At 44.5% G+C, this 21,072-nt stretch overlaps 1 protein-coding gene and 1 long non-coding RNA gene across 15 annotated transcripts in view; one reads left to right on the top strand and one right to left on the bottom strand.

The window, feature by feature from the left end:
- The window catches only part of CAP (Cbl-associated protein), a 1,014,121-nt gene that overhangs the window by 545,879 nt on the left and 447,170 nt on the right, over nt 1-21,072 (bottom strand). The window contains exon 1 of one of the 14 annotated variants that reach the window (XM_075881105.1): nt 16,060-16,563. The exons of the other annotated variants lie outside the window; for them this stretch is intronic. Coding sequence (XP_075737220.1) covers nt 16,060-16,141 — 82 coding nt within the window. The 5' untranslated portion in view covers nt 16,142-16,563. Of the gene's footprint in view, nt 1-16,059; nt 16,564-21,072 lie in introns of those variants that run through there. 14 annotated transcript variants of the gene reach the window in all.
- LOC142776774 (uncharacterized) overlaps nt 1-21,072 on the top strand; it is a 96,424-nt gene that overhangs the window by 3,185 nt on the left and 72,167 nt on the right. The gene's annotated exons all lie outside the window — the stretch shown is intronic.

Below are 21,072 nucleotides of genomic sequence, written 5' to 3'. Positions count from 1 at the left end.
AGTTTTTGTTAATTTTTTTTCTTTCAGAACCTACTTTTAAACAGTTTAAAGCACTAGCCTCACTCTGGGGGAGAGAACACCTGCTTCTGAAGCAGGTGGCCTTGGTTAAATTCTAACTCGAACCAAAGAGTTTTATTAACGATATTGCTTAAGGAGCTCGTTTCGCGGAAAAAAATCGTCATCTTGGTCATGACTGCTAAATAAAGACGCATATAAACAAAAAAACTTAGATTTGACTAAGAATCGAACCAAGGCTGCATGCATGGCAAGAAGGTGTTCTACCATAGAGCGATTTGATTACTTGAAAGTGCTTTGAAAACATATATGAATGTCATGTAGAAGGAGGAGACTCCTTAAAGTATGCAATATTGCAAGGACTAAATATCTCCAGGAGTCGAAAAATTTGCATTGCGCAAAGACTGGCTGTTCTAAAGGCCCACCCGTGACAAAGCGCTCAGACACACTTAATCAAGATCACATGCAAAAACATGAAGAAACTGAGCAGCAGCGTAGGTGTCTTGTGTCCTAAGGTGTAACCTTAGGGCACAAGAAGAGAGCACAATGGATTAAGGAGCAAACCGGGGTTAAGGATATCAAGGTTGAAATCATGAAGAGAAAATGGACATGGGCCAGGCATGTAGCACGTAGACAGGATAACCAGTGGTCATTAAGGGCAACTAACTGGATTCCTAGAGAAAACCAGTGGGTTAGAGGGAGACGGATAGTTTGGTGGGCAGATGAGATTAAGAAGTTTGCGGGTATAAACTGGCAGCAGCAAGCACAGGACCGAGTTTAGTGGCGGAACATGGGAGAGGCCTTTGTCCTGCAGTACACGTAGTCAGGCTGCTGCTGCTGCTGCTGCTGCTGCTGCTGCTGATGATGATGATGATTTGAAACGCACACAGTCCTTACGGTACAGTGTACTAGAAGGGGGCAGGGGAGTGAACGGGGCGGCCGTGCCGCATCTCTCTGATTCTCCGGCGCGTGACAGTAGCGGCGGCGCTGTAGTCCCATGGTACTGAAGATCTCAGTAGTGTCTGCTTTGAAAGCGCACGCACCCGAGCCCGCAAAAGCGTGCAATTGCTCGTTTTTAGTGCGTTTAATGCGTTTCTGAGCCTTTATCAGTGGACGCACATGCTACACGCCATGGTGCACGAGTGAATATGCAGGCACGCCGAAATTGCGTCGATACATTCACTGTTTTAAGAGCCTGCTGACCCAGAAAAAAAAATGCCAATCGGAATTTGCATGGATCCGCCTAGCGTCTTACTCAATCAGCGCTTTAAGCTGCGTTACATCATAAGTGGCTACTGGCGAACTACAAAGAGAGGAGAAGCATAAAACCGTGATTAAATCATACACTCGTTTTGTCGGCAGTCTCTGCGATATCCAGAGGACAGTGTTTCTCATATGAGCCTACATGCGCTCGATTGTTTCACGAGAAACTCGAGTATAAGTAACGTAGTGACAACATTATTCAGTGACGACATTGTTTTATCATGCCAATTTAGCGAAAGATAATTATTGCTTTCCGATAGGCTTACGACTTATTAAACTTATTAAAACACACACAAACGTATTAAAAAGTGCCAATTGTATATATAGCGCACATGTTAGTCTGCGTAAATTCATTAAAACCAGTTCTCATTTTGTATGGACCGCTTAAATTGTGCTGCTTTCCAAATATTCTACTGGCGTAATACCATTGCAAGCGAGCAAATTTATGACGATGTTTTGCATTATAAGCGTATTTCTATTATAAGTGTCAGAAGTGCATATGCAGGCAGTGGTGCATATTGTTTTGAGAAATTTACCTTCCTTGTATATGTACACACACACACACCCACACACACACACACACACACACACACACACACACACACACACACACACACACACACACACACACACACACACACACATACATACATACATACATACATACATATATATATATATATATATATATATATATATATATATATATATATATATATATATATATATATATATATATATACGCTCACGGCTGGTTATTTTTTCATCTACTTTTCTTTCTTCCTACTTACATTTCATTGGTTCTAACAACTTCACCTGTACACTGTACATTCCTTGACATTACTGTCAGATCTCGTTAATATTGTGTTAAAACACGGAAAAAACGAGCCCTTAGCTATACACTTCTTTTCCTTATTATATATATATATATATATATATATATATATATATATATATATATATATATATATATTTATGCAATGCCCTTTAGCACAGCTACTATTTGAAAGCGGTGCATTTCTAGTCCGACTACGTTAGACTTGAACTAGTTAAAAGGTGAAATCTATAGTGCACATTTGTAGAGACATGCTATATTCAGCTTCGCCAACTGTAAGCTATTGGCAGAGGGCTACCCATGGCAGATATTTTTTTGTAAGGGGGTGGGGGGTGCAGCAGAACGCTTAACATTGGCACTTGGTGGTCGCTGTGAATGCGTGTGAATAGTTTAGTATACCCTGAAAAGTTAAATTACGAAAACGTTTCGCGGTGTAGGGGGTTCAGATTCCTTTCCTCTCTCCTCCTTATTTGTGGCTTTCTGGTTCTGCTGCGTTTGACACAGTATTTGTTTTTTAATCTCACAGCTTTCTGAGCACAGCTAACTTCAAATAAATCAGCTCAGTAATTCTGAATATTGTAGACGCCTAACAAACGAAGAAAGAGTTAAGAGAGAAGAAATCAGTATAAGACACACCCTTTTTGAACTATTTTCGATCTCTCACAAGGTCTTTTATAGAGCTAAAATTCAGTAGATTGGCGTGTCTTACTTCAAAGGCTATGGCATCATGTGCTAGACATGAATTATGGGCAGGTACGAAGAAATCTGCATCAAGAAAACGCACTGGAGGAGCCCAAGCGCATAGCAGTTCCTGCACGCGGCGTGCGGCTCTTTCAGTACTATTCGACTGCAGCGCCGCCGCTTCGGGCAACGCGGAAGGGATCAGGCGGTGAGGCGCGATCACGCCGCTCAACACTTATAGTACACTCTACTTGCGGCATGGTTCAGGCACTCACCGAGAATGGAAGTGGGCTTGAAATTGACAAGGCGATGCGCACGGCGCCCGATTATGCTATCGCCTTCTACTCCCGAAGGCGCAGCTGAAGCGTCCTCCGAGTTATTAGGGGCGAATCTCCTTGAGGCGCCACCCGATCGTCCTCTGTAGTAACCACCTCTCTCGGGTAAGTGCCACAGGGAAGTTAAGTTCTGGAATGTTCGCCAGATGGCGGCACTTGTATATAATCAATAATGATGAAAAAATGCGAGATGGTTATACTAGGAGAGTTCAGTAGACGGACGGACATACAGACAGACAGACGCATGGACAGACAAATTGACCCACGGTTGGACGGACGGACGGACGGATGGATGCTTTGCCCCACTCATCATCATTCAGTCCGTGGATATGCTGTGATTTTTTTGTTTGGCGGCTGTCTCGATTTGTCGCTCACAGGTGGACAGTGCCGGTTTTTCGCTCACAATCAACGACGCCAATGCCAATACCGACATAGAAATTTCCGGGAATCTGCCTGTTTACGCTTTCAAAATAAGCAAGCAAACATGACATACCATCGAAGAGAATGACTCTTCAGGAACGAGTAAATTGTTTTTCAGCTGATTAACTCCCCTTATAAATGATATTGAATAACATGAGAGACACTGACTATAGCTTCAGCTAATGATAATTAAGCAATTTTATGAACTACACTTCATGCTTGTTTGCTGTAATAAAACTCTTCTTTGGTATCATATGTTTTTCACTTTAAACAAGTTTTTCATTCTTCGCTATTCGTTCAGAGCGGACGTCGGTAAGGGGTGCGGTGTACATACGCGTGAATATGCACAAGCGTCTCGCCTCCACCAGTCGGTATTTTGATTGTTTTTTTCATATGCGACAGTCGGCGTGTTCCTGTGACGTGTTGTCACAGTTAAAATAATCGTTCTTGCGTAGAAGTATGGAAGCCAATCATGCAGCCACAGGTCCCGTTTCGGTGTTACTTCTGAGTCAATGAACAGTTGACTGGGAAAACAGAAAAAAAATGAAGTGACAGTACAAAGGACATCCTGTACAACCTTGACGTTGATTTTTCACCCGTCCGATGACGAAAGCGAACTGACACAGTCACGAAATATGTGCACAGGTTTGTTCTGACGCACGTCCTGCACCTGATGACCTCCAAGAAAGAAAGCAAACAAAAATGAGTCGAACAATGTGGTTGGATTGTGTTCAATATAAGGGGAGTTTGATGACTTCCTTCGACAAGTGCCACTGATCAGGGCAGAAGTTTTTTTTTTTTTTTGTCACCAGTGATTCTAGACCTTTTTCAGAGTAACAAGATTAAAAAAAATTCCCTGGTTCCTGCGGCTTTGCGCCTACGTTGTGAACATGAACACATTCAGCGGACCAGCGAAAATGTTTTTCAAATATGTGGATGACGTCTGTTGTGTCAATAATGTCGAGAGTTTTCCAGAACACATCAACTCAATCAATCGGGATGTACAGTTCACCATGATATATATATATATATATATATATATATATATATATATATATATATATATATATATATATATATATATATATATATATATATATATATATATATATATATATATATATATATATATATATAGTCTAGTAGATCCTCCGTGAGTGGTCACAACGTGGTTTATTTCAACGTTTCGGCCTAGAGTCTGGCCCTCATCAGGAATAAAGATACAGTTTGTCGGTGCTCAGCTTTATACAATCTCAAATCAGAGGGCAAGGAAAGAGGGAAAAAAAGGAAAGAAAAAAAGAGAAGAATAGAAAAGAAAAAAAAGAGAAAAAGAAAAAAGAGAAAAATAATATACGGTGGACGCCCCTCGGGTGCCCCCCTTCCACTTTTCCTTCCACTTCCCCCCTCATCTCTCTCCCCCCTCTCCCCTTCACCTTTCTGATGTCAGCGGTCTGTGTATGTTTCCGTTCACTAGCGCATTCCTCCCGATCAGACGGCCCCTCCTGGCACTGGCGGTTCGGTGTGGGGCAAAAAAGAGCTTTTCAGGAAGTCCTAAGCCTTTAACTACTCGGGGTCCCGTAAACAATTCGTCGTAGAAGGACGGGCGCCGCGTATTGTGGCAGAGGCTGGTCAGCGGGCATTTTAGGAAGTTCTAAGCCTTTAACTACTTCGCGCCCTGTCAACATTTCGTCGTAAAAATAGCGGTGCCCCGTATTGCGGTAGGCTGTGCAAGCGCGTGCAATGCGAATTCCTGGCCCGCTTCTAAATTACGCGTGTCGTGGGGGCCTCCCGGCTGTGCACATGGTTGCTGTTGGGCATGTCGTGCATGGCACGATTGATTGGGTAGTAAAATAAAACAGAAAACAGACGACAGTTGCACTTAGGAAGAGTAGTTACACTTGGAATTGTTTTGGGTTGTCCAGTGCCCTTCGCAGCTGCAGTGCCGTGAACTCAGTTACTATTTTCATTGTTGCCGTTATTGTTTTCTAATGCTTTAATTGCTGCAAGTGTGCCAGGATTCTCATTTATTCCTCTATCGAGGGTGTTAAATCGGTGGATAAGGTATGACTCTCGTTGTTCACGTTCTCGATTTGATTTAAATCCCGTCTCTAAGAGCGTTACTGATAGTTTGTCGAATGCATGGTCGGGAAGATTGAGATGTTTTGATAGAGGTAGACTTGGGGCTGATTTCGCATGGGCTCTGTGATTATTGAAGCGAATCCTAAATGGTGTTTCTGTTTGTCGGATGTACTGCATACCACACACGTTGCATTCGAGTAGGTACACCACATTAGAGGAATCGCATGTTAGGTTTCCTCGTATGTTAATCGAAAACTTGGATTGCGTGCTGGTTGCTTTGTCTGTTTCTCGCATCGCCTTACATACAAGACATCGTGGCTTTAAGCAAGGGTGGCATGAATTATTGGGGGGTGATGTGTTCATTTGGGAGTGGACAAGGGTGTCTTTGAGGTTACGTGGTCGTCGGTAAACGACGCATGGAGCGGATGGGAGTGCGCGTTTCAGACGTTCACTTTGTTCCAGAATGTTGTAATGTCGTTTAAGGATTTTGTTTACATTGGGGAAGTTTGTGTTGTAAGTCAAGCAGAGGTTTGTTCGTTGTGGGTTTTCTCGTGGTGGTCGCTTCATAAGTAAGTCTTCACGCTTTAGTTTTCTCGCTTTTTGAACAGCGTCATTAATTACATGTGGGGGGTATTTTTGTTGCTCGAGCATAAGTTTTAGCCTGTGTGAGCTCGTGTCAAAGTCAGCGTCTCTAGAGCAGATTCGCTAAAACCGGTGAGCCTGGCTGTATGGAATACTGTTTTTACAGTGGCGTGGGTGATCGCTTTGGTAATAAAGGTATTGTTGTCGATCCGTTGGTTTGCGATATAGGGTTGTAGAGAGCTTCTCTTCTTCTATCGTTATGGTAACATCAAGAAAATTTACGGTAACTTGCGAGTATGTGTGTGTGAAGTGTATGTTCGGATGTACAGCATTGTAAGTGTCGATAAAGCTGAGAAGTTCGTCCTCGCTGTGGGTCCAAATAAGAAAGATGTCATCTGTGTATCTTCTGTATAACATTGGTTTCAAGGAACTTTGTGCAAGAAATTCAGATTCTAGCTTTCCTATAAATATGTTGGCATAATTAGGTGCCATTTTGGTGCCCATAGCGGTCCCGCCCATTTGTCGAAAATACTCTTGGTTAAACTCGAATGAATTTAATTCGATGACCATCCTCGTCAATGTTGCAATGGCAGAGAAATCTGGGGTGTTAGATTGTCTATGGCTTGTGTACATGTTTTGTAATGCAGCTATGCCGTCATCGTGAGGAATATTTGTATATAATGAAGAGACATCAAGAGTAACCAAGTACGAGTTTTTCGGCACACAGATACCCGCAATGTCTCGAAGAAAATGTGTGGTGTCTTTTATGTACGACGCAAGGGTGCATGGAATGTGGCTTATTAGTTTGTCCACGTACCCTGATATGGGTTCAGTTATTGTACCGATGCCTGATATGATTGGTCGACCTGGGTTACCGGGTTTATGAATTTTTGGGAGGATGTAGAAGCGACCTGGACGAGGGTATGCTGCTTGCTTCCGTTTGTGGTCAGTGTTGGTTATCTTTTCTGCGTCCAACAGTTTCTTTAGTTCTGTTGATACGATACGTTTGTATTCGTCTGTCGGATCACCTGGGAGGCGTTCGTAAAATCTTGAGTCGTCTAGTTGGTGGTATGCTTCTTGTAGGTAGTTGGTTGTATTAAGGACTACAATTGCTCCTCCTTTGTCAGCGGGTTTTATTGTTATGTCTGTCCTAGATGTCAAATTTTTCATACTTATTTTTTCAGATTTGGTCAAGTTTTGGTCAAGGTCGTAGGTTGATTTCTGCTCACGGCTGGTGAATTTTTCACCCACTTTTCTTTTTTCTTATTTACATTTCATTGGTAATAACTTCTCTTGTACATTCCTTGGCATTAATGTCTGTTAGATCACATTAATATTGTGTCAAAACACGGAAAAATGAGCCCTTAGGTATGCACTTTTTTTCCTTATATATATATATATATATATATATATATATATATATATATATATATATATATATATATATATATATATATGTAACCACGTTCCATACATCGATGAGGACAAACGCAGGAAAGCGCAACATGCTGAGTATCAGCGTCGCCGTCGACGGGAGGCTACCGCAGAGACAAAAGACAAAGAAGCGGATGCAAAGCGGCGACGGCGACAACAAAGTTCTACACCACAGACTAGGGCTAAGGAAGCAAAGGCTAAGCGGGAAAAACGCCAAGCTGACGCGCAGTTGGGACAACTTGAAGCGGATGCAAGGCGGCAATACCGACAAGAAAATTCTACACCAGAGACGATAGCTAATGAAGCTGTGATTATGTAGTCAAAACGTAACCCGAAACTTGGAACCTCATATCAGCTATAAAGAAGAATCACCGCTATATCACAATCGCTCTCAGCACTATCTCTTTGAATAAAAAATATAAATAAGTATCACAACCACAATGAGTCTCAGTACTATCTCAACTTTAATAACAATAATCACCTCCGAAATCTTCGCCCTATAATTATCTTCAAGGAGCTTGAAATGCAGTGATTATTTTGTTGTGATTGAGGCTCCCACACGGAAAAGGAAACGATCTTCTTTTATGTGAACATTCATGGTGTGTGCTCATTTTAACCCCTTGGGCTCGAAATAACAACCACAACAAAGAAAAAGATAGGAGGCAGTAGCACTGCCAGCGGCCGTGACAGTGGCATCGCATACGTAGCGAACTGTGGCACACGGCCGGTAACTTTTACTGCAACTTTTTCATTGTGTAGTCTGCAGAAGTTCACGCACCTTAAGCCAGAGCAATACAACGCTGTTCAAAAGTGAAAACACCGCGATGTTGCGGTTAAAAACAACGCATCCAACCGCCAGCTCCCCTTCGCCAGAGCGAGGCGAGATCCAACCCTGCACGCTACAGCAATTGCAGCGCTCGCGCCTCTAGTGGTGGGTGGGCCTCGCACCGAACACCGCTTTTGAACCTTGCAAATGCCGTTTGTAGCTGCATAGATGACCGAGCAAAAGAAAAAGTGAAGTGATCGACTTCTTGAACAATGGGCGCACGGGGAGTTATACCAGCCAAGTACGCCAACGGCTTGACTACCGGATAAATCCCCCTCCTCGTTTCTGCAAAGAATGGTGCCAATAGCCCGTTCAGCGGCAGTGGCTGTGTTTTTGTACTGTTATGAAGTAAGAAGGTGCTACCTCTGCCACCACTGTTACGAATGGGGTTTCCGTGTCGTCTAGGCTGGGGGCTGGCGAGCCGACGTAGTCCTGAATCATTGCAAGGAGGCCAACGTTTTAAAAAGAGTAACTACGCACAGGTTATCACAGTACAGAGCCTGCGAGCATGACCAAGTCGGTCGGGGCGACCGCTGAAACAATGCACCGGCACAGTAAAGGAAGTAACATTTCATGGTGACGTGCCCTCTCAAGGCCAGTGGTTCATTGACCGATATTGGCGTTGACCGAGGGGCAGGTGTTGTATGATCGCAGGTGTTGACCGATCATGCTCGGCACACGTGTTGCCTGACCACGGGTGTTTGACTTATCGCAGGTGTTTGACCAAAAGGCAGAAACTCTGGCACACCAGTACGCAACTTGTTTATGCTAGTTGTGTCCGCTTCTGGGGAAAACATGAGCAAGATACAGTGTTCAATAAGTGAACTGAAACTTCTCCATAGTCAGTATGTCTCGACATAACTTCAGTGTGCAGCGTATCAGTGCAATCGTTCTCTTCGGTGAACGTACTGAGGCGTCCGAAGGGTCGTTCAACGTCAGAAGTACTACTTTTCTCTTCCCGAAACGAATGCAATAGAAAACTACTTGCGCACACAATTGGAGCATATATTATTTCATTCTTTCTGTAAAAATATAGCATGACCGACTGCAGAAAAATAAAATATTTGACTACAAAATAAATACGTTTTTTGAGTTAAATTCACACAAATCAACACTGCTAAGTTTTCTTCATTGGAAAGTAATATTGGGTGCTTAGAACTATCCTATGTGAATTCGACGCATTCTTAGGCAGTGCATCATATTTCGTGCCTGAATGGAATATTGAAGCCTCCCACAAACAATCCTATCACATCACGGTGCCATAAAACCAGGGAATCGGTGAGCAACTGGCGAACATGATGGGGAAGGAAGGTATCTGAGTGACCTTTACCACAGCCAAAAGACCAACTGCCAGAGCAAAGATTCGCGGGGCTAGTCTATGAAGTTCCCTGCACTGATTGCAACGTCACTTGACTGAAAACTTTCCGGAAAGAATATGGTAACACCGAACGATGTTACGTATAGCTTCAATGCAGCACGAAACATCCTCATAGAAGGCAGAGAAAAGCTGTACTATCGCATCATTGTTGATACCATCCGGGTCATGAAAATGGAAGGTAGCCGTATCAAAAGGCAATTCTATGAAAAATCTTGCATATGCAAACGACACCCGGAAATATTAGCTGCTCAAGTGCGATGTACGCGGTCTCCGGAACCAATGGATAAAACAATGCTGTAACAAGAACAACGGGAAGTGTGACGGTGAAGAGGGATACAGTGAGTCAAAAATGTGCCAGCTTTGGAGCCAGCCGAACAGTGAACCCCTGAAGGAGAGGCCGAATGGGTTTCGAAACGTAGGGCCAGTTTGTAATATTGAAAACTGAACGCCAGACGGGGCTGGAGAGTCAGTTTTTTCGCATTTTTTTAGCTCAGCCACATAGATTTCGGTCCGAATGACTCGTTAGTGAGTGACGATATAGGAAACGAATAAAGTAAAATTAGCTCTACTTTATCCCGGCCCTCCACCATTCGTAAGTTATTATTCAAGTTGCGTACTGGTGTGCCTCTCTAAGGCGAAATGTTCAGTGATTACCATGATTTGTCTAAGGATACATATACGTCGATGTTGACAGGCCACGCTCCTCTCACAAAAGTGTCATCTTAAGCTGCAGGGAAAAAAAGGATTATACAGTAATTCATCTGATTTGCTTCCAATGTCGAACGAAGCAAGTCCATCCATGTATTCAGACGTGCATGTTAAAGAACCCGAGGTGGTCACAATTATTCCGCAGAGGCGTCACTACGCCATGCCTCATGTCAACACCTATGACCAAAGAATTGATTTTGCTTAAAGTTTAAAAGAATGTAGCAGCAAAAGGGTGTGATTGGAGTGGACAAAGCCGCGAGTTTTTGAGGCTATTTCAACAAATGACGCATTTCATGACTTTTACTTGGCAGCGCCTACAAAGTGTGTGTTAGAAAAAACACAAGAGGAAGGTATACGCTTAGCTGGCACAATTTACTTAGCTTAGAGCGAAACGGTTTAGCACCTCGACTCAAACAGTCAATGGCCGCACGTAAGTATATCAGTCTTGTGTGGCGTGTGACCCCCTTTCATACTTACACAACTTATATTTCCACCCAATTCAAAACAATGATTCCTTACAGAAAATAAAATAGAGGCAGGTGACTCCCCATACTAGGTCGGCAGACCTTCTGGAATGCACTCAGACTCACTCGTGAAATATATTTTGAGGTTTGCACTCACGAAAACTTTCCATAGCCGACCTCACTTGGACTCACATTCACGAAAATTTTGGCCGACCGGACTCACTTAGACTCACACTTATGAAAATTTTACTCACTCAGACTCACTTAGAATCTAACTCATGCCTCGATCTCAGTCCGGGTTAGTCGGCTCATGAGTGAGTTTGCTGACCACGCCATACTGGCTTAAAATTGAGATGGGCGCGTTAAAACGGACAGAACAGGAACGTGCAGCGGCCAAAATGGGCAGTATCGAAAAATGGCAGCGCAATATTTCCTTCAGTGCTCTCACTATGGCATGATGCGTCATTGAATGAGTAATATCGGCCAGCATTTAAAGTAAGGTGCCTTCACCCGAACATACCACGAACATTTGCCAGATTACACGTACCTTGGGCGGTACGTGGGATCTGATGCGAAGTACGCGTGGCGTGCGGAGAGCTTTGGCGTAATTTTTTTCTTGAGTGAGAGCTTACGAAATGACGCTAAAGATATGTACAAATGTTGTACGCAAACACATAGATTGAATAGTCACATATGTTTCGTACAACCAGTTGTTTACAGCGGCGTAAAGGTGCCCGCAGGAACCGATAAGTGGTAAGCTAATATGTAGCGCTAGTGCTTGAGAGAACGGTAGCCTTGAATGCTGCCTCGTAGACAGATTTTGGGGGTGGCGCTTATCTCTAATAGGCGTTAGCTGAACGTGACGTCTGTGTTATGTGAGTGCAGTGGTCAACTCTCATGTCTAGAACAATGGAGCGTTGCTCGCGGCACAGCATCAGCGACATGTGCAGTCGCAAATACGCGGCCGCAGTGATAAGCCTGCCTCGTAGTTTCCACCCTTCTTTATTTCAGCGACTGCGATAGAGCTTTGGCCGTCGAAAGTGTTCTGAACGATTCAGCGAAAAAAACAAAACAAAAAGCAAGCGAAAAATTGAAGCGAACCGTTCTCGCTGTGATGTGACATCACGGAGCGAGGACAAGTTTAGAGTGTAAAATGCACCTATCCAGGCAATCGCTTGTTAATTTTTTTTCGGTGCTTTAGGATTGACAGCGCTTCGACGGTCGAAGCAGACAATGCGGCCGCGGAAACAAAAAAAAGAAGGAAACTGCAAGACAGGCACATGACTGACACCGATCCGATTTGTGTTATTAACTGTTAATAGCTCTCAACATTTCTGTGCTATTTTACTACTTCAACTTGCCTTTGTATAATTGATAACACTGATAATTAAACGTGTTGCATTTGTCACGTAGAGTTGTTCATTAATATTGTTTTTGTCTTCACTTGCTTTTGACTATCTTCATGTTATTTTTCAATAGTGAGTATTACCATTATGTTGTGTATTGTTCGTATTTTTATTGTTAATGAAGCTCATTCATTATTACTCACCAGTCTGTATACTATTACTGTATTTTTTGTAATTACCCCATCCATGTAGCCATAGGAGGTCCCCCTGTCAGTTTCTCTGAAACTTTGGACCTCCTGCTTTATTAACGCTAACAATGTAACTCAACTGAACTATTTAATAAACTTGACTTGACTTGGCTTGATGTGCATCTGCAGAAGTCACCCATGCTATTGTGCGCACGAAGATCCGTCGTTCTAGACATCAGAGTTGACCACTGTACATATGTATTGTTTATAAAATTAGATTGCTAGCACTGCAGCCACCATCGATGATTCAGTAACATTACTCTTACATAGAGTCGTTTTCCAAAACAGATTCGAGACCTGGCTTGGCTCAGTGGCAAAATACTTGATTTTCACGCAGAATGATTGGGCTCGGTTCCTGCCGGGGCCCAGATATTCATTCTTAGCATTCATCGGGTCATTGCTACTGATGTCAGATTTTTTCAAAGCTCTCGTGTTTAAATTACCAATGTTCTCGCCATTCCTGCATTGGTAGATACAAAAGACAGTTATAGTATACAGGGCTTACCGGGATACCGGAATCGAAGTGCGCATGCGCAGATATGTACGTTACCCGTACCGCTTACCGGACACACGGTATTTTCCAGATGTAAGGTTACCGTGGTAGCGTAAGTGTAAGTAGTGTACGTAAATATGGCGGCGCTCTCTGACGCCCACTTCGAAGTGATTTTGGCGTAGTTGTTCAAAGATTCACCTTGTTCACAGTAAAAGACTGATTAGAGTGGCTTCGTTTGCCTACAGTTAGCTTTTATGACGGAGTATTGCGGATAAATTGGCGTAATTTTTTAGATAGCTCCCCATTTCGAACGCGTCTAGGCCTAACTAAAAGATCAATGTTAACAAATTGGCAACATAATTATTTTCGCGTTTGGTGCGTGGTTAATATTTATTTGCTTTAATATTCGTAAAATAAACTTGTAACAATGCTTCGCGGGGCCACATAGGCAAACATTCTCGTTTTCTTTTCCTTTTCACTGTTTTTAACCTATTAACCATCCAATAGGTGGCGCCACCATCCCAACTGGGGCACGTAAGCCATGTAAACGCTATCCCGCTAAACTATAAGATGGTGTTCAGAACTAACGTTTGCTGTCCGGTAACGTCAGTCCCTTAACCTCCACTATCACGTTAACCATAAACTATAACTGTCTAAAGTGTCATTCATATGTGACACATATACTTGCATAACGCGGCCCGTGGTATAGGGGTAGGTACCACACGTGTCTCGAAGAACGAGTTGGACGAAATGCGCGAAAAGATTTCGACGTTATTCGTGTAATGTCCAGTCAGACATATTGATCCCACCTTATTACCCTCCCATTCTAGTTATGGTATGCCCTATAATAAGTAAGTTATCAATAGAGCACATAAACGTAGGTGGCCAGATAGATAGATGAATGGATAGAAGCGCTCGAAGTGCCTGCAGTTCGTTAAGAAATGCTTCGTATTTGAAGTCATCAGTGCGCATTGTTTGGATCTATTGACTGGGAGACTTATAGCGAGGTTGCAGTGTTGCATGAGAATACACGTGCAAATGCGCCTGAGAGAGACACTTGGTCAGCCAGCAAAACATAAATGATGACCGCGGCTAACGTACACAGCAAAGTTTTGCATGGGCGCACACGCATAATACATAACACACGGCAGAAGTGAGTACGAAGAATACTTCGTCGGAAAATTATTTCACATCATTGCGTGCGTGACGCAGCAAAATGCGACTTATTAGAGTCTAGAACCCAGAGCATGAACGCTGAAGGCCAAACACCACCACCGACAGGCAAGTATAATATTCGGAGCAAAATGATTGACTCACCCATTTAGAGCAAAATGAATTCACTGCAGAAAGGTTGAATCAGAGTAAACTAAGAACACAGTGAACGCGCGGCAAGGGGTTCTTGCTTTCTTATACCCGTGACACACGGGCAAAAGTAAAGTACTTTGAAGTAAACCCCTTTTGTCGCCTAAGGGGACCATTTGCAGAAAGGATTGGCGCTGATGACACACGGCACCGGACTACTGCTTTAGGCGTTGCCTCAGAAGAACGCTGCAGAAAAAATGGCGCTGTTTGTGGAAGCAGCAAGATTGGAAATATTAAAAAGAATCTGCGCATGTACATCGCATTCAGCGACGCCGGAGCATAAAACCGTTTTTTTTTATTGTCTGGTGGCTCATACTGCGCATACCAGTAATTTTCTTTAGCTTTTTTGCGTTTTTAGCAGCAACTTAAGTTCGTCTGGCAACCATGAACAGTCGATGTTTTGTTGTTTTTGTTTTTTGTCGTGCTTTTTACATGGCTGCGTCCAGCTGGGTCAGCGACAGCGTGCTGCGTTTCATCGTGGTCCTGCGATGTCTCAGCGCACAGACAGAGATAAAGCAACAGTTGAGGTGGGCCTGACTCTTGTCGCCTTCGGCTCCATCGAAGATGAGCTAAACACTGTGAAGGCAAGAGTGATGAGCCTCAAACAAAGACTCGTAATGAACAGCTTCATTTTGACTGCTTCCGCACTGTCCCCCCGAGCCATCAACCGCGAAAGGCCTATGTGCGCAACGAACGCTGGTTTGAAGACACATTACCGTTATTAGGCGACGGCCACTTTAAGCAGTGTTTTCAAGTGAGCCTGACACAGCAACTGCCGCTGCCAACCCTAACATGATCGCGCTAGTGACGTAATGCAGGTGTTTGAGAGTATGGACAGACTATAGGCCTTCACTTTTCAAAAAATCGCACTGCTGCCGAAAATGAAAACATTTTCTCAGCGCAAAAAAATACTGACAGGCCACCGCAGTGTTGCGACGCGTTTTTTTCTATTGATAAATTATGCACACTGTATGCGAGAGTACTCCCTTCCTGCCAGAAAAGTAGATGCGGGATCTGCTTTTGCGAAAAGGATCTTTGCCGGAAAGGAGTTACTCCTTTGTCGTGTGTCACTGCGCCCGAACGCCTTTCCGAAAAATGTCCCCTTGTCTAAAGGACTTCAGGGTGCCCGTGTGTCAGGGGCATAAACTGTGTGTTTTTTGAAAGCCCCTAACGGCCGCCAGAAAAGAAGTTAGAGCACAGGGAGTGCAGACTAACCAATGAAAATTCGCCTGGGGATGTCGCACACGTGCCAAATTTAGAACCCTCCCAAAAAAATATTACACAAAAACTTGTGTTTTGTATTTAAAAAGTCGGAGAAAAAGCAATAACATCAATTGCTATCCACGGGTGACATACTGCTAATTTTTCTTACAAAAGGGGACATTTGCTGCGGGACAAAGACAAGAGCTCTGCTAAATGTTACCCACGATACATTGTTATGTGTGTATAAGCACACGACTGGAAGACGCTTACAATTTGCGCGTCGTCCGGTCGAGTGCCTCTTCTTCAGTTTGTTACGTGTGAAACATATTCCTCATGCTGAACGTAAGGAACGTTCGCCACACAGAGTGTAAGCGAGCGAGCACTCACCGGCATTGTCAACCATGTTGGCCTTAAACTTTGGAGTGAAGTTCATTGCATATCCGTGCTCCAGGGTCGTCGATGATGACATGGTTCCTGTAGTCAGTGGGCTCTCATTCTCCCACCACCAGCCCCACGAGGTCGCCCACCCCAAACATGGGACGCTTGTAACAGAAGCCGAGAAGGCGACAACTCGAGGTCCTCGCGAGTTAGAAGGCCTCAATTGTGCCGCTACCTACGCTGGAAGAGTGCGAGTGACGGCATGGCACACAAGCAGAGCTTGTTGCTAGCGATTGGCAAGCAGCGACTCGGTAGGTTGCGAGTGCTCGAGCCAATTTTTACGAGTGTCCAAACGCGAGTGACAGACAGTTCAAAATGACACTGGAGACGACGATCAGCTATCGCGACACCACCGCAAGGATGGCTCTCGACCGCGGCGCGTGAAGAAGGAACAGTGAGGCGAAGTCCAGGTGGCTATTAGAGGACAAGAAGCGGTCGAACGATGACACCACCGACGGCTGGGTGCGATGGGCGCAGGCTGCCTCCGTGCGCGCGTCTCTCACTCGGGAAGCGCGGCGAGAAATCCTCCCCGCCGTCAGATGTCCTCCGCGGGGCGCCAAATTTAGGAAGTGTGCTCTGCCGCCAGTGCTCGAGATGGCTGCTCCCCCCCCCCCCCCCCGCCACGCAGCAAATGCGAGACGCCACGCTATGGTCGCGTGGCGCTCTCGACCTCAAGGACGAGCGGAAGCCTCCTTTACACCATGCGGTGGCCACCGAAAATAGGAACAATGGTGAACGAAGGACAGGAGCTACACGCGCGTGTATAGTCACTACGTGCATCTCTTGCACTGAAACGGCATTCATCCACACGAACAGTGGGGATCCAGGAGCAGCTCCATGTCTGCGAATCGCAGTAATAGAAAGAAAACACAAGGGAAGCCGACGAACGCATTCACATAGGCCATCATCATCATGAGCACTTGGAAAAGTGAAAGCAAACCGCGCCCAGTTGTCGAGTAGCACAGCTCTGTTTCAGTGCGTCGCTTCGTTGAGCGCCATAACCAATAGAGGCCGAATGACAGTGAACGCGGAACGCACGCAGGGGAGGATAAAAGACGCTGAAGAGGAGGAGGGCATGAAAGTGGTGATGCAAACACGGCGGCCGCCCGTGGAGGGATGGTAAAATTGATTAAGGTGCACCGTTCGTCGTAATCGATTTCCGTCCTCCACATAATCAAATCAACTACATAAAACTATTCGATTAATTGATTATGGCAAACGCCACTTCCACCACGAACACTTTTCTTTAGCCGGTGCGCGTGTGTGCGAGGGGAGCGATGCCAAGACGCACAAGTCGAGCGCACCTGCACTTCTTCACTACAGCGCTTACTTGTACGCTTATAAAACGAACCCAAGGTGCCCAATGGCACAAGACCGGCAGCGGTCTCATACCCCATAGAGCTAGAGGCAGAAATGAACTCGCCCTAGCTTCCATCACCCACCGCGTCCCCTTCCAAGCCCTCCTCAACGCTTCAAGTGCGGGCAGAAAATGCACTTGCCTACTTCTCTCCTCTCACAGGTCACTACTGTATTGCCCTCCTTTTGCCCCATTTCTTATATCTTGTGCTAGTTAAGCTTCAGTAATATACACGTACTGCTTGCTTGGTATATTGTGTTATTATAACATTTTAGTGTGCATACTGCTTTCTTTGTCATGCCCCGCCACGGAAGTCTAGTGGCTAAGGTACTCGATCGGTTACTGACCCGCTGGTCGCGGGATCAAACCCGACTGCGGCGGCTGCATTTTCGATGAGGCGAAAATGCTTATGCCCGTGTGCTTAGATTTGGGTGCACCTTAAAGAACACCAGGTGGTCAAAATTGCCGGAGCCCTCCACTACGGAGTCTCTCATAATCATATGGCGGTTTTGGGACGTTAAGCCCAACATATCAATCAATCAATCAATCAATCAATCAATCAATTAATTAATTAATTAATCAATCAATAAATAATTAACTAATCAATAAATCAATTTCATGTTTTAATGGCGAGCAATCGCAAGAGGAGCACGGTGTGGGCGTTGTTCACAGAAGGGTTTGCGGTTTTTAAAACAAATATAAGGTACCATCTGTTTTATTGCCGATCCTCCACAATGGGTTGCATCAGGACTAAAGAACAACCAACCAGTACTCAAAGCCAGCGAGAGAAACTTGATATGTGACCTGCTTCAAGCCAACTTTATAAATGTGCCAGATAGCCATCGTCCAAAGACGAATGGTCGTGGGGGCTAGTCAAGCTGTTTTAATGCGATTCCCGCTATCCTTCATGCAGCACCAAACATGAAAAATAAAGATTGAATTTCAATGAACGCTTAAATTACAATGTTGCGGAGCCCGCTCCCGAAGGCACGAATTTGCCTCTTTATAAGTGCATTGTTGCTTTAGCAGAGTGTGACGTTGGGTGAGCTGTTGATGCATAGCTTAATAAAATGATAGTGGCGCAACAGATACTAGCGAGGAAAAAAGAAGGAGACAGGATAGAGCACCAGACTTTCAACTTGGGAAACGTTAGACCGTGAAGTACTGGAGGCATACCACATACAAAGGAAGGACAACGAATGCGTCAGTGTCCCGTCGATCACTTTGTAGAAGACGGAATACCTGTTTCTAGATAGAGCTGTGCGACAGCTTTCTTCTGTTTAGGTTTTCGTGTCTGCAAAGTGATAGTCGCTTGTGCTGCGCATACTGGAAGCACATATACTTGATGGATGCGAGGAAAATAAACGATTTGAAAGACTGGCGCTCTATCCTGTTTCATTCTTTTTTCCTTGCTAGTATCTGTTGCGCCCACATCATTTTATTAAGCATTGTTGCTGTAACCAAGCGCCTTTGTGTACGTTTGTATTGAAACGCAATTTTATGTTGAAAATTATTGGTTACTCATATTCGTTGAAAAATCTCTGCCCTCTTTCTTTGTCTCCAGCGATATAGGGTGTGGGGGCATGTATACAGTGACGCCACCATGCGGAGGCGTTCTTGTGACGTGCATGGTTGGATTGCTCCGCTGCCCTTTCGTACGCAGCCCGCAGGCACTTTCGCGTCTGCTTTATTTATTAGTAATATTATTATTATTGTTGTACTTCACTTAACTAAATCAGTAGAAATACTGCTGCAGCATCTTCACTGACTCTGCGAAGGGCTAAATAACTGCTCCGGAAACGTTCTGTGCTTCTCATAATGCCTGATTGCCGGCGTCGTCTGCTATGGCCACCTATATGAACACCACGGGGGCCGAACACGCTGCTTTTGTAAAATGTAACGACTCATTACGTGTCAAATTGAAGCATCAAATAGAACGCATATTTGGGGCAAAGAAACTTATGTCTCCTGCGAGAAACCCCCGCCGCGGTGGTCTAGTGGCTAAGGTACTCGGCTGCGGACCCGCAGGTCGCGGGATCGAATCCCGGCTGCGGCAGCTGCATTTCCGATGGAGGCGGAAATGTTGTAGGCCCGTGTGCTCAGATTTGGGCTCACGTTAAAGAACCCCAGGTGGTCCGAATTTCCGGAGTCCTCCACAACGGCGTCTTTCATAATCATATGGTGATTTTGGGACGTTAAACCCCATAAATCAATCAATCAATCAATCAATCCCCTGCGAGAAATGTGCGCTACCACGTTACTTCATTCAATTATTGATTGAAAGGTGGGCTTTAACGTTTCAAAACCACCTTATGATTACGAGAGACGCCGCAATGGAGCGCTCCGGAAATTTCGACCACCTGCGGTTCTTTAACGTGCACCCAATTCTGAGCTTACCTGCCTATACCGCATTTTACGCTTCATCGAAATTGCAGCCACCGGGCGGGATTCCATCCCGCGACTTGTGGGTCAGCAGCCGAGTACCTTAGCCACAAGACCACAACGGCGGTGCTCACTTCACTCATTGTAGGCTCGGATTTAAAGATGGGCCGTGGTTTATACGACAAGCACGCGCATATTTACATTTTTATTTAGCTCACATAGCCCTGCGATACACAGCGGAAGCGGATTCCCCACTTTGTGGAAAGCAACACAACATTCTAAGGGCTGCATGCAGTCGCAACCTTTTTGCTACGATTGCGGGCAAATGCGAAAGTCACGTGCGTGGCTCATTCAGAGCTAGCCGTTTGCGCTGGTATTTCCACCTTCAGTGTCGGCGTGACGCGGGGATAGATGTAAGAGTTGTCTTTTGACTAAAAGAAAAATGTTGTCCGGAAGGGAAAGCCGGTAACGTGATGGGAAGATGCTTTAATCTTATTTACCAATACTTCTGTCCCGATTTTTGATACATTGTAGGCGTAAATACAAATCGTACATCACCTTGAAAAAAAAAAACAAACAAGCACTATTTAACCAAATGCACGTTTAAACATTTTTTTTTTCAAACTTGCTCAGCAACGAGTCAGCGCAGACACTTATCAAGCTTATTCCGTAAACCCACGTTCTGGAAAAAAAAACGAAAACAATTCAGAATACGTCTAACGGGCACAATATTTGGGGAATCTTTACAGCGATAAAAATTTGAGCTAGTTGGCATGGATCCATCTATAATTTATTTCGAAGGCGTTTATGTTTGTTCACAAGAAGTAAACACCCATGTTTAAACTGTGTTCTGTCCTCTTGTCTTTCTTCTCTCGTATACCTGCAGTGTGCTGATTTTTTTCACGAAGAATTTAGGGAATCCAATTGCCAGGTACGGTGTGCAGAAGGTGCAATGAAGGATATGAGTGCTAGAACACTCGAAGCGATATGAACTATCTTATGCAGGAGAATGACACGATTGCAAGTGCGCTGACATTCGAGAGGAGCTGCACCGATAAAACATGCGCATACGAGGCGAGAAATGTTGGTCATAGCGACAAGATACAAACCTTATTACTTTATTTTAATTTTCAGTATATTCTAACACGGGGGTATTTTATCTTTGGTGAGGTGACCAAACAGCCGACGCTTACTTCAGTCTGATCAAAGCCTTATGCGCTGTC

Source organism: Rhipicephalus microplus, chromosome X (genome assembly GCF_043290135.1).
Source record: "Rhipicephalus microplus isolate Deutch F79 chromosome X, USDA_Rmic, whole genome shotgun sequence".
In the NCBI taxonomy this organism is placed as follows: Eukaryota; Metazoa; Arthropoda; class Arachnida; order Ixodida; family Ixodidae; genus Rhipicephalus; species Rhipicephalus microplus.
This window is presented reverse-complemented; position numbering and strand designations above follow the sequence as displayed.